Source organism: Helianthus annuus, chromosome 13 (genome assembly GCF_002127325.2).
Source record: "Helianthus annuus cultivar XRQ/B chromosome 13, HanXRQr2.0-SUNRISE, whole genome shotgun sequence".
Lineage (NCBI taxonomy): Eukaryota > Viridiplantae > Streptophyta > Magnoliopsida > Asterales > Asteraceae > Helianthus > Helianthus annuus.
In genome coordinates this window covers 50098135-50111305 of record NC_035445.2, presented here as the reverse complement: position 1 = coordinate 50111305, position 13171 = coordinate 50098135, and the positions used below count along the sequence as shown (strand labels likewise).

At 42.7% G+C, this 13171-nt stretch overlaps 1 protein-coding gene across 1 annotated transcript; it reads left to right on the top strand.

The window, feature by feature from the left end:
- The first annotated feature begins 11747 nt into the window (after positions 1–11747).
- Positions 11748–12443, top strand: LOC118485756. Its single transcript, XM_035982192.1, has one exon. It carries the CDS (start codon positions 11748–11750, stop codon positions 12441–12443), a length of 696 nt encoding a protein of 231 aa, XP_035838085.1.
- The last annotated feature ends 728 nt before the right edge of the window (positions 12444–13171 follow it).

Genomic DNA, 13171 nt, shown 5'->3' with positions numbered 1-13171 from the left:
ATTTAGTCGGGAGTTTGCGGTTTTCACACCTATTCCTGACTGAATCGCCTGACTTTAATTGAAAATTCGAGTGCAGTGATAGTGAAGAATTGCAGAACAAGGCACATAAACTGGGTCTGTTGGTTCCTAACTATAGCCTAGGTCTCTAAGACAGCGACCCGGACTAGGTCGTGTCTAACCTAATTCCCTATAGTTATGGCTCTGATACCAATCTGTCACACCCCAACCGATGGCGGAATCATCGGGGCGCGACACTGAGCGAAACAGATTGTTCAGAAGTTTCCATAACAACTATTTATATAATCCAATTAAAGATATGTCCCATACCGTATCCCGAATAAACAAACATGTCATTACAGATAATCATCCAAACAAGAAATTCCGTTCCGACAACTCAGATTCAAATATTATTACAGCAATTGTTTATCTGCTTCTAGACCCCTATTCTGTTGACTTTCTGGCTGTAATGCCAGAGGACAAGATCTACAGACAACTATGCCTCAGACGCTTGTTCTTGGCAGACAACTATTTGTTGGGGGCTTCTAGAAACTTATTCTAGCCTCGCTTTCCTAGCAAATAAGCATCCTAATTACCTGTCACATACGTTAGAATAAAGTCAACACATAAAATGTAAAGGTGAGCATACAAGTTTGATAATAGCATATAGAGTTCGAATAGTTTACGCATAACCAGCACGTACACAGAGGAAAACAAAGCATGTTAATTATCAACATGGACCTATCGATACCAATGACTGCGGGTTGACCGTCCGAGACGGTTTGCAATACATGATTACCACCGTAATCCATGCAAGTAATTGTCCTTAACAACCCCCGTGTGAACGGGTGCTGAGTCCAAACTATAGTACTACGTCGTTAAGGCAGGTAGACAGCATTCCACGTGTAAACACAATCAACAAGCATTCATTAAGTCACGTAATACATGCATATTGGTTAGCGTTCAAATAGTTTGAGTAGTGTGATCGTTTGTGTTTTGATATAAGCAACGTATGTAACACCCAAAAGTGCTAAAAGCAAAACGGGATCGAGTATACTCACAGTGATTGATTATGGATTGAAGGGAGCTGAGAGTAGGGTTAGCCTGAACAGTTCGATAGCACAACAATGAGTAACGTGGAAAATAAGACAAGTGTGAATGGATCGAATGGGCTGGTCGATCGAACGGCAGGTTCGATCGAACGGGCTGTTCGGTCGGCTGGTATGTCTGTTTGGACAGTCCTGTTCGACCGACCGGTAGGCTCGATCGGCTGGGCCATTCGAGTGGATTGTTTCTTTCTCTGGTGTGTTTGTGTTTGAGGATTTGAACTTTTGAAGTTTTCGTTGTAGTATATGAGAACACAAAAATGTCTTTACCTTTCAAGTCGATCGATCGAACGGTCCGTTCGATCGGCCGGCTGCGAACCTTAGAGTGATGCTCAACAGGATGTCACTCGATCGAACGGACTGTTCGATCGGCTGGCATTCCATACTACGAACGAGTTGTAAAAACGATTAAGTGTTGAAGCATAGTATCTCATGATCCGAAGAGTAATGTTTACCAATCGAGTAGCGTATTCGATCGAACATCACTTCGTCAATAGCATACTTCATAAAATTCGAAAAGTGTGGGACCATGTGCTAGCCGATCGGCTGGCCCGGTCGATCGGCTGGCATGTTCGATCGGCTGGGCTGTTCGAACAGCCTAGCCGTTCGGCCAGCAAGTCTGACCTGGTCGGCCTTTCGTCTAACTCTTGGCTGTTTAATTACTTGTCGTCATGTCGAGGTAGTTTTGATAACGAGTTAAACTATGATATCCTCCGTTCCTACTCGCTTCTTCGGCTTGGACAGGAATCACCCAAGTCCGGCCGGTGAACGGTTCGGAGCGTCGGTTTAAAGTTTAACCCGAAATCGGTGAACCTTGTTCATAGAACCCGAATCTTGAACCTCCTAACCGTTAGCATGACTAGCTAGCCGGTTCAAGCTCCGTTTCTACCGATTTTAAGGTTTCGAGTGTAAAAGGTTGAAGAAAGTTGGAAATTATTCATAAAAATGTTAAGATTTGTAAGAATCTTAGTTTGTTTATGTGGAAATCGGTCAGATCTAAGCTATCCATGGTTGAATGAGGCCAAAGTTTGGTGTTCTTCAAGAACACCATGATGACATCACCCAAGAACACTTAGATCTTGGTGATTTCACGGTTTAAAATCAAGTTTTGAAAGATAGAAAGGTGTAGAATCATGCAATGATCAAAATCGTACAAGAATTAGAGTGAAAACTTACCGGAGTTGAGAGAAATCTGAGAAAAGGTGAAGAACAAGACTGGTTCGGTCGGAGCGTTCCAAAAATGGAAAGTGTGACAATGACAGCCCTATTTATAGGCTCCAAAAGAGGAAAGTGGCAGCCGATCGGCCAGGAGCTCCGATCGAGTGGGCTGCTCGATCGGCTAGGAAGATGCTAGCCGATCGGCTGGCCTGTTCGATCCGGATGCCTCCTGTTCGATCCGCGACCCACTTTGAGTATTTCGCGACGATTTTCGATGTTTCGAATTCGATGGAAGATGATACGAATACGATAGAGTTCCTAGTCAAATTACTTTCAGTCTCAACCACTGTATTCTAACATACAATCTTCTACAAGTCATGTTTCGACGTCGGTTTCGATTGAGTTCGATTGCTTTTCGAGTTTCGATTCGATTTTCGATTGATTCGCTTGAATACCACACCAAACATATAAGTAAACATGCACAAGTAACACATAAGGCACACACACACGAAATACATTACCAGAGTTCACATAATTCGAGTCTCGAGCTTGATTGATGATTCGATTAGCTTGATTATTGGTTGATTAACTTTATCGCATTGTTACTTTCTACTATTCACACTCGTAACTCGGTCGCATTGATTAAACATTCGATCATTTCATTAGACAACACTTACTCCACATAATACAAAAAGCAAAGAGAAATATTAACAGTCAAAGAAGTCAAAGTTGACTTGGACTTTGACTTTGACTTTGACATTCGAAAACACGGGGTGTTACATAATATACACTATGTAATACTTATGTAACATTCAAGTAATCGAACTCTTGATGGTGAACTAGTGGCCATTCGTCAAGATAGTAGATTATATCGTCTTAGACCTTGATAACTTGTCACGATTCTAATGGAACCTTGTTCCATGAAAACATCTAAACTCTTTAGAGTCTCATAGTGTCAAGAACAAGTATCATGTGTGCTAGATGATTATTTTCATATGTTTACTTTCATGTTTTTTAAACTCCAAATCTATAATCTCCCGTTAAACTCTCAATACTCACACACCTATGTTTCTTCGTGTAGAAGGACAAGGTGCTCCAAACTAAACAACCAACTCTCGCGAGATTATCAAGTTTGAAAACTTGTAAAACCGTGAGTATACTTAATCCCGTTTTCCTTTTTATCACTTTTGGGTGCAACATGTATGATTACCAAATTACACTTCACATGGAACTATTTTAAACTCTATCCATGCTTAACATGAAACTATATGATGATTGTTAGACTTGTATGCTAATGTAAACTATTTGTGTCGATTATATGCTTCATTAACTTTGCTAGCCTACCTTAACAATTATAGCGCTATAGGATTAACGCACCGCCCACGAGACTTGGGGTATTGTTAAGATAAACATGCTAACCTCCCGCTATTCTTCGGGATAGGCTATATTAACCCATTGGAATCTTGGGTTTGAACATATAGTACACTGTTTCGGCATGCTAGTGAACTTGCATATTATGATTCATGTTGGATATGAGACTTTGAATGATTTTAATCTATATTATGCTATGTAACAAAACTTGTATACTCGCCAACTTTTTGTTGATATATTTTAATACATGTTGCAGGTTGATTGATGAGATGATGTTACAAGATGAAACAAGATTTAGGTGGACTAGATACACACCTAGATTAAATTACTATTTCGATGTTATATTTGTTTTGAGACAATGTTGTTCTTTTATTTGAATCTTGTATGGCACTTAGTTTTGCAATGAAATTTAAATTTAATCTATATTGTCACATAGTATTATGAAGTCTCTTGCAATCTCGTTTTCGTCTCATCTCGATTTTCTGCCATCGGTTTGGGTGTGACACTCTGCATCCCCAAACACTTTGAGTCGGAACCATCCGAATACTGTTGCACCTTTTTTCCCGTCTGAATTTCCAAAACTGTTGTAATATTTTGAAAAATTTTATTCCCTCTCATTTTTGGCAAATTCTGACATTTCTAAACTCATCACTGAATTCCCCCTCAAACTTGGCAAATTCAGTCCTCCTTATCATCTGAAAATCTCAACTATGTGGAAAATGTGATATTTTGCTCCACAAAAGTCAGTTTTCATCAATGCGGATTTTTCTATTTGGCCCATTAATAGTCACTTTACCCAAATGATAAACATTTTGCATAAATATCCATGACTACCCCACTAACTTCAACACTATTTGATTTCATCATTGTAACAATTCTTTGAATCCTCCAACGGTGTCCTCGAATAACTTGTATTTGACGTTAAAATCTAGAAAAAAATTCAATCACCAAATTTTTTCTAGACACTCGTCTCGTCACCACGATCAAAAAATGTCCTTTTTAGGCATTTTGACTCATTCACGTGAACGAAACATGTTCATTCATGCGGATGAATCCTCCGTGTGGATCATCTAATTAATTTTGAAATGGATAAACTGGTTCGTGCCGATGAGTACCTCCCATGCAGATGAAGATTGATTTGTGCGAATGAAAGACTGGTTCGTGCGGATGAACAAGATTTTTCGAACGGGTAAGGGTTCATTTGTGCGGATGAATGACTCATTCGCATGAATAAGCACTCCTTCGCACGAAACTGATTCGTCCATTCGAAACGTCGTTGATCACATTTTTTGATCTAAAATCTTTATTTCTTTGAATTTTATGATGATTCTTTCACAGACTAGGTCGAAATTCATTATTGATCAGTCCTATATTTTCAATTTTACTTTTTGACCGTTAATTTGATGTTTCTCGTTGATGTACTGAAAAGTACATATGTTTATAGTGTATATTTTGGTCAGTTTTCAGTCGTTTTGAGTCTATTTTAGGTTAGAACTATGATACTGCTGACGTTAAGCTTTGATTTCAGGTCCCGTAGCTTAAAGTGTTGAAAAACGAGTAAAAACGAGCAGTTCGGAAGAAAAACGGGATTCGTACGCGCGTCGGAGAAGCTGGAATTCGGAAAATAATAAAAAAATCAAGAAATTGAGTTTAGAGGCGCCGCGTGACGCCTAGCCACCCTCGCGCCACGCGAGGGTCCCTATTTGACTGATTTTGACTTCTGGGTTTAGGGTTTGACTGAATATTACCAAGAAACTTAACGGAAAACCCTAGTTGCGAATCAAGAAACCCTAGGACGAATTTCAGAGGAGATTTTGAGCTTTTCGGAGTATTTTGGCTAACGGGAATCATCCGGTTGAAGCTTGGATCGTGAGAGTGAAGATCTTTCGGGTTTTATCTCCCGGTGTTCCTTATTTTCGCGTTTTCAATACTTTATGATGAATTCTTGTTTTGAACTTGTTTTGTTTGATTTGAACAACATGTTTCTTGGCTAAACTTAGATACTACCTAGATTTGATGAAGGTTTAGTTTATGTTTGGATCTATTAACGGTTTTTATTGTTTAATTATGGATTGACTTTGAAAGTAAAGTGTTCTAGATTTTCTGATTTGGTGCGTGTGCGTATTTACTTTTGATTGTGGATTGTTTGCTGTTTCACATAGATTTTAGTGACGGTCTTTATCACATAATAGATCTGTGTTGATTATTTGCATCCTTGCGGGTTCGGGTGATCTTTGGGTAAATCGGCCGATAGCCTTAGAAACAGTAATTAAAATACAATTAGAAGTAAATTCTGCTTAACTTGTCGCTGAGAGGCTCGGGTTAGTTATTAGGTCGCGGTGCAGTATATAGCTAATTTAGATTTTGAGAGAAGTCGAAGTTAGTTCCCTAATTGCAGTTGTGTCTAGTAAACCAAGTCAGAACCTAGAATTGCCTTAGATTATCGCGCTGAGAGGTAGATAGTCGTATTAGGGCACTTTTAGAGTCGTTAGAGGACTGAGAGGAAATCTAACAGTCGGTAATCATAACAGCCTTGTAGGGTTTCCTAGGTTTCTTCCTGAGAAGGGTTGGGAAGTCTTAGCATTGAAATACCTTAAGGTTTAGTATTTAACGATCCCGGCTCCATACAACAATAAAACCGTTAGAAGTCCATTCGTGGTTAAACTGGATTCAAGTCTAGGTAGCCCTTAATCTCATCTGAAACAAAACCCTAGTTTTCGTTTGTGTTTTAGTTAATTTCAATTTAATCATAATTTTAGGATTTTAGTAAACCCCCACCCCCCAAACACAATATTCGTTTAGTCGTGTCAGTGTCTAATCTAAGTTGAGTCGTTAACGTAATTCGTAGAGTCCTTGTGGGTTCGACATCCGGACTTACTTTTCTGTGCTAGAGTCGACCGGTACACTTGCCGGTGAGTAGTTTAGTCAGGTTAAAAAGTCTAGATTTTTATTACTTGAGTCTTAGTTTAGGGTAATTTTAGTTTAATTAGTTGAACTACTTTTTCCACATCAAGTTTTTGGCGCCGTTGCCGGGGATTCTTGGCAATTGCGTTAACTGCTTTGTTTGGATTTCAACTGATATCGTTACGTGCTTTTTGTGTGTTTGTGAGTCGTAGGAGTCCAAGTACTTTTTGTGTCTTTTTCGTATTTCTTTGAGTCTTTTATTGGAGTTGACTTACTTGTTTTATTCTTGGTTTTGCAGTTCATGCCCCACACGCGTTCGCAGGGACCAGTGAAGCCACCAATTGACAAGTCTTCCGTCTCCACACCAATCCCTCAGGTTCGAAAACCCCCAACTTCATCTTTAGCCCTTTCTGACTCTACACTTCCATCTAAACCACCGAACTTCGACTTTACCCCTAAGTCATCACCCCACAATTCCCCACCACCCTCCCGTCACCCTAGTCCACCACCAGTTCACCAAATGGCCGAAAACCAAACTGTCCACCAGCGTTCCACCGCGGGTTTTACCGCAAACTCACCCATCACCCTCCCTGAAATCACCAATGATAAGTCTTGGCAAATTCCTTCATACATCATGACTGCCATTAACAACTCTTGTCAGTTTCACGGTCGTGATGATGAAGACGCGCCAGCACATATCAACCGTCTCACCCGTCTGTGTAGCACCTTCGGCATCGAAGGTGTGAATCTTGATGCCCGCTATCTCCAAGTCTTCCCCTTTTCGCTTGCTGGCCGCGCAGCCACCTGGCTTGATTCGCAGCCGGCAGGTACTTACACCACTTGGGCTGGACTTAGAGATGCCTTCCTTGCTAAGTATTTCCCACCTGCGAAGGCATCCCGCCTTCGAGATCAGATCCATTCCTTCAGAATGGAGCCTGGCGAACCTTATCACTTAGCATGGGAGAGGTTTCAAACATTGCTATCGCGTTGTTCCCAACATGGACTGTCGGATTGGGCCTTAGTAGAAAAATTTTATAATGGTCTTACCCCTGAGTGCAAGGCCCGATTCGACACATCCGCAGGAGGCCACCTAATGGGAAAGAAAACTGTGGCTGACTGCAACGACCTCTTTGAGAGTTTCGCTCATGCTGATATAGATCATAGTGCTACCGGCAGGAATTCCAATCCTGTGATTACCTCCTCATCTTCTCGAGGGGTGAATCAAGTCGTTTCAGACTCAAAGGTAATATCTCAGCTTGACTATATCACCAAAGAGTTGCTAGAAATTAAGAAGAAGGTAGATAGATGCGAGGTTTGTAGAGGGGGACATGACACCATAGATTGCCCAACCATCACCCTAGAGCAGGTCGAGTATTTAGCAGGTCAAAATAGGGGTCCAACTAACCCGTTCAACAATAGTAACTCTAATTGGCGTGCTAATAATTATTGCTCCTCAGGTAACCCCCCTGGTTTTCCGTCAGGTCAATACCAAAGTAGGGGGCCAGGTTTTTATTCTAGTGGGGGGTCGGGTCAAACAGGTCAATTTGCTAGTTCAGGTTCAGGGGGGCAGTTTAGAGGTGAGGGGTCAAACCAAGAGGTTCAACCTAAGAGTGAGGGGTCAGGTGGTAGTTTGTCTAGGATAGAGGACCTTCTTTCCCAATTATTGGTTAAGGATCAGGCTACCCAACGTACATTAGAGGACCATGCTACGCTCCTAAAGAATAATCATTCAAGCTTCTTAGACCTTCAAAGGCAAGTTGGGGATATTGCACGCCAGTTGCAAGAACGACCTCCCGGTCAATTTTCGGGCAACACAAGGCCCAACCCATCTAGCTCTTTGAAGGCAATTTCGACCCGTAGTGGTAGGACCTTAGGAGAGGTAGTGAGACCCGAGAGTGTTGAGATAGAAGATGAGGACCCCGTAGATGAGGAGATTGAAATGGAGGCGCCCGGTAAAGTGCAACCTAGGTTAATCCCAGAAAGTACCGCACACACCGGGGGGCCTTCGAGTGAGAAGAGTGTAGGAAAGAAACCCGTTCAGGTTGTTCCTTCACCCAATGTTGATACTTCCCGTGCTCCGTTTCCTTCCCGCCTTAAAAATCAAACTTATTCCAAAGAGTACGGGAAATTTTTAGAGATCTTTAAGCAGCTCAGGATCAACCTTCCTTTTATAGAAGCTCTTCAATCAATGCCGAAATATGCAAAATTCCTAAAAGACCTTCTAAAACGCAAGGATAGGTTAGGAGAGGTTTCTAACATCCCCCTTAGTGGAGGATGTTCCGCCGTAGTGTTGAACAAGGTTCCGGAAAAATTGACGGATCCGGGCCTTTTTACCATCCCGTGCTTGTTTGGGAGTGATACCGAGTGTAGGGCCCTAGCCGACCTAGGAGCGAGTATAAACCTAATGCCATATTCTTTGTATGAGAGGTTAGGTCTAGGAGAGTTGTCACCTACACGCATGTCTTTGTCGCTAGCCGATAGGTCCGTTAAGTATCCACGAGGCATTATTGAAAACCTTCTAGTCAAAGTGGATAAGTTCGTCTTCCCCGTAGACTTTGCCGTTCTTGATATGGAAGCCGACGAAAAGGTTCCCATCATTCTAGGACGCCCATTCTTGTGTACCACCAAGGCCATCATCGATGTCTTCGACGGGAAAATCACACTTCAAGTCGGCGAGGAGAGGGTGACTTTCGAGATAGCACGCTCCATGGAACACCCTAGTGGTTCCGACGATCTTAGTAGTCCTTGTCATTCGGTCTATTTCATAGAGTCTTTCTTATCTTGTGTTGACCATTGCTTTGACTACATTAGTGGAGCCGACCTAGTCGAGAGTAGGATAGAGGAGGTAGTTGAGAAGGTAGAGGAGATTGTTAGTGAGAGTAAAGAGGTAGACGAGGACGAGTGGATCCCCAAAGTGCTAGAATTGAGTGAAATTAAGAGTGAGAGTGAAAGTACTCCTATAGAGAAACCCGCCCCTTTAGAACTCAAGATCCTCCCATCCCACTTAGAGTATGCTTTCTTAGGTGAGGGTTCCGAGAATCCCGTCATTATTTCGTCTAAGTTAGAGGAGGGAGAGAAGGGTAGGTTATTAGAGGTGTTGAGAGTGAATAGGGAAGCTATTGCATGGCGCCTTTCGGATATCAAGGGCATAAGCCCCGCCTATTGTACCCACCGAATACTCATGGAAGATGACTATAAGCCGGTGGTGCAACCTCAAAGGCGCCTTAATCCGAACATGCAAGAGGTTGTTAAGAAAGAGGTTCTTAAGTTGTTAGATGCCGGGGTAATTTACCCCATTTCCGATTCACCATGGGTTAGCCGACCCAAGTCGTCCCAAAAAAGGGTGGGATGACGGTGATCATGAATGAAAAGAACGAGTTAATCCCTTCCCGTACCGTTACCGGTTGGCGTGTATGCATAGATTATCGAAAGTTAAACGACGCCACCCGGAAAGACCACTTCCCCTTACCATTCATTGACCAAATGTTGGAGCGTCTAGCGGGTCAACAATTCTATTGTTTTCTCGATGGATTTTCGGGTTATTTTCAGATCCCCATCGCCCCGGAGGATCAAGATAAAACGACATTCACATGCCCGTACGGCACTTATGCGTATCGCCGCATGCCTTTCGGGTTATGCAACGCTCCGGCAACTTTCCAAAGGTGCATGGTAGCCATATTCCAAGACATGCTTGAGACTTCCATAGAGGTTTTCATGGATGACTTCTCGGTTTATGGCACCACTTTCGACCAATGTCTTTCTAATCTTGATAGGATGCTTAAGAGGTGCATAGAGACAAATCTTATGTTGAATTGGGAGAAGTGTCACTTTATGGTGACGGAGGGGATAGTGTTAGGACACAAGGTGTCGAGAGAAGGCATAGAGGTGGATAGGGCCAAGATAGATACAATAAGTAGATTGCCTCCACCTACTAGTGTTAAGTCCGTTAGGAGCTTTTTGGGTCATGCGGGCTTTTATAGGCGTTTTATAAAGGATTTTTCCAAAATCACACGCCCGATGACTAGGCTTTTAGAGAAGGATGTACCTTTTGTCTTTGACGAGGAGTGCATCAAGGCGTTCGACTTCTTGAAAGAAAAACTTGTTAGTGCCCCGATACTTGTTTCGCCCAATTGGAGCTTACCTTTCGAGCTCATGTGTGACGCAAGCGATTATGCCGTAGGTGCGGTCCTAGGTCAAAGAGTCGATAAACACTTTCATCCGATCTACTACGCGAGCAAAACTCTAAACGATGCTCAAGAGAACTATACCACGACGGAAAAGGAACTCTTAGCCGTAGTGTTTGCGTTTGACAAGTTTCGCTCATATCTCGTGCTTTCTAAAACCACCGTGTTCACCGACCATTCCGCTTTGCGATTTCTGTTTCAAAAGAAAGACGCAAAGCCGCGTCTTATTAGATGGATTCTTTTGCTCTCCGAGTTCGATATAGAAATTAAGGATAAAAAGGGAGCAGAAAACGTGGCCGCCGACCACTTGTCACGATTAGAGGATCCAAAGAGAGAGGAGGTTCGTGAGGATTCCATAGGAGATACCTTTCCCCACGAAACCATAGATTTTGTTAGTGCCGAGGTAGAGGGTTTGCCATGGTTTTCGGATTTGGCAAACTATTTGGCAACCGGAGATCTTGTGAGGGGTATGTCCTACCAACAAAAGAAAAAGCTTCTTAGGGAGGCTAGGAAGTATATTTGGGATGACCCTTACCTCTTTAGGATAGGTGGAGATAGAGTGCTTAGGAGATGCGTTTCAAAGGAGGATGGTTTAGACATCCTTAGACATGTGCACGAGGGTTTAACGGGGGGCCATCACGGAGCGAATGTGACGGCACAAAAGGTTTTTGATAGTGGGTTTTATTGGCCAACGGTAGTTAAGGATGCCGTAGAGTTTGTTAGGACTTGTGACCGTTGCCAACGTACCGGCAACATCTCATCCAAGGATGAAATGCCTCAAAATCCCATCCAAGTCTTGGAAATCTTTGACGTATGGGGCATTGACTTCATGGGACCTTTCCCATCCTCTAGTGGGAATAGGTACATCCTCGTGGCCATTGACTACGTTTCGAAGTGGGTCGAAGCTCAAGCTTTGCCCACCAATGATGCCCGAGTGGTGGTGAGATTCCTTAAGAAGTTGTTCACGCGTTTCGGAGTCCCTAAAGCTATCATAAGTGACCGTGGCACGCATTTTTGCAATTCCACCATGGAAAAGGCACTTGCACGCTACGGTGTCACTCATCGTCTTTCTACCGCGTACCACCCGCAAACTAGTGGCCAAGTAGAGAATGCTAACCGAGGGGTGAAGAGGATCTTAGAGAAAACGGTAGGAAAAAGTAGAAAGGATTGGTCGGAAAAGCTCGACGATGCTTTGTGGGCATTCCGTACCGCCTATAAGACACCGTTAGGCACAACACCCTTTATGATCGTGTATGGCAAAGCTTGCCATCTTCCGGTAGAATTAGAGCATAGGGCGTTGTGGGCATTAAAAACCGTAAACCTTGACCTTACCGAAGCCGCAAGGAGGAGATTCTTCCATATTCATGAGTTGGAAGCATTGAGGGATGCCGCTTATGAAAGATCATGGAGTATCAAGGAGAAAACTAAGGCATTGCATGATAGGCGGTTGAGAGGTTTGAAAGATTTTAAGGTAGGTGATAAAGTACTTTTGTTCAACTCACGGTTGAAATTGATAGCAGGAAAATTGAAATCGAGGTGGAGTGGCCCGTATGTGGTGAAAGAAGTGTTTCCATACGGCACGGTTGAGCTATACGATGAGGTCGACAAAGGTGTGTGGAAGGTAAACGGCCATAGACTGAAACATTACCTGGGAGGTCCTATTGATACTACTGAAGAGGAAGAAATTCCTCTAGAGGACCCACCTACCTTTGCCGAACAGTGAGCGCGAAAAGCTTCGCGTGTAGAGTATGTACCGTTTGTAAATTTCTTAATTTTTCGTGTTTTTCATAGTTTTTTTTTTTTGTAGTTTTTCGGTTTGTGTTTTGTGTCGTTGAGAATTTTGCAGGTTTCATCATCGCTACGGAACGGAGAATGCACGAGAAAAGAGATCCCAGGTAAGTGTTTTAAACACTTAGAAAAAATTTTGAGGTTTTTGGTTGGGTTGGGAAAGAGTTGAAAATTTTTCTAAGGCATGAACAAGAATTTTTCACGCAACATTCTGCCAAAAACAGACCCTCGCGCGACGCCTAGCTCCTTCGCGTCACGCGAGGGGTTAAGGGTTCAAATTAATTGTTTTCAGAACCGCCGCGTTACGCGAGGCCTGGGTGACCCCCTGTCGCGTCACGCGACGCCCCCCTGGCCCTTTTAAAATCAGTTTTAACTTGAACCTGTTCGCTGAAACCCTTCCTTTCCCCTTTCCAAACCCTAAAACGCGAATTTCGCCATTTTCACCATATCTCACTCGTTTCTTCACCAAATCGCTCCATTTTTCTTCCAAAATCACCACAATCACGTTCCCCACAATCTTAGCCATCTATTTCACCCGATTTTTCACCCCATTTTCGCGATTTTGGGCAAGTTCGTGTGCAAAAAGTTCAAGACCTCAATTTTTTTTTGTTCAATCCGATTCCAAGGTATGTTTCTTGTAATTTCTCACTAGTAGGTAGCTTT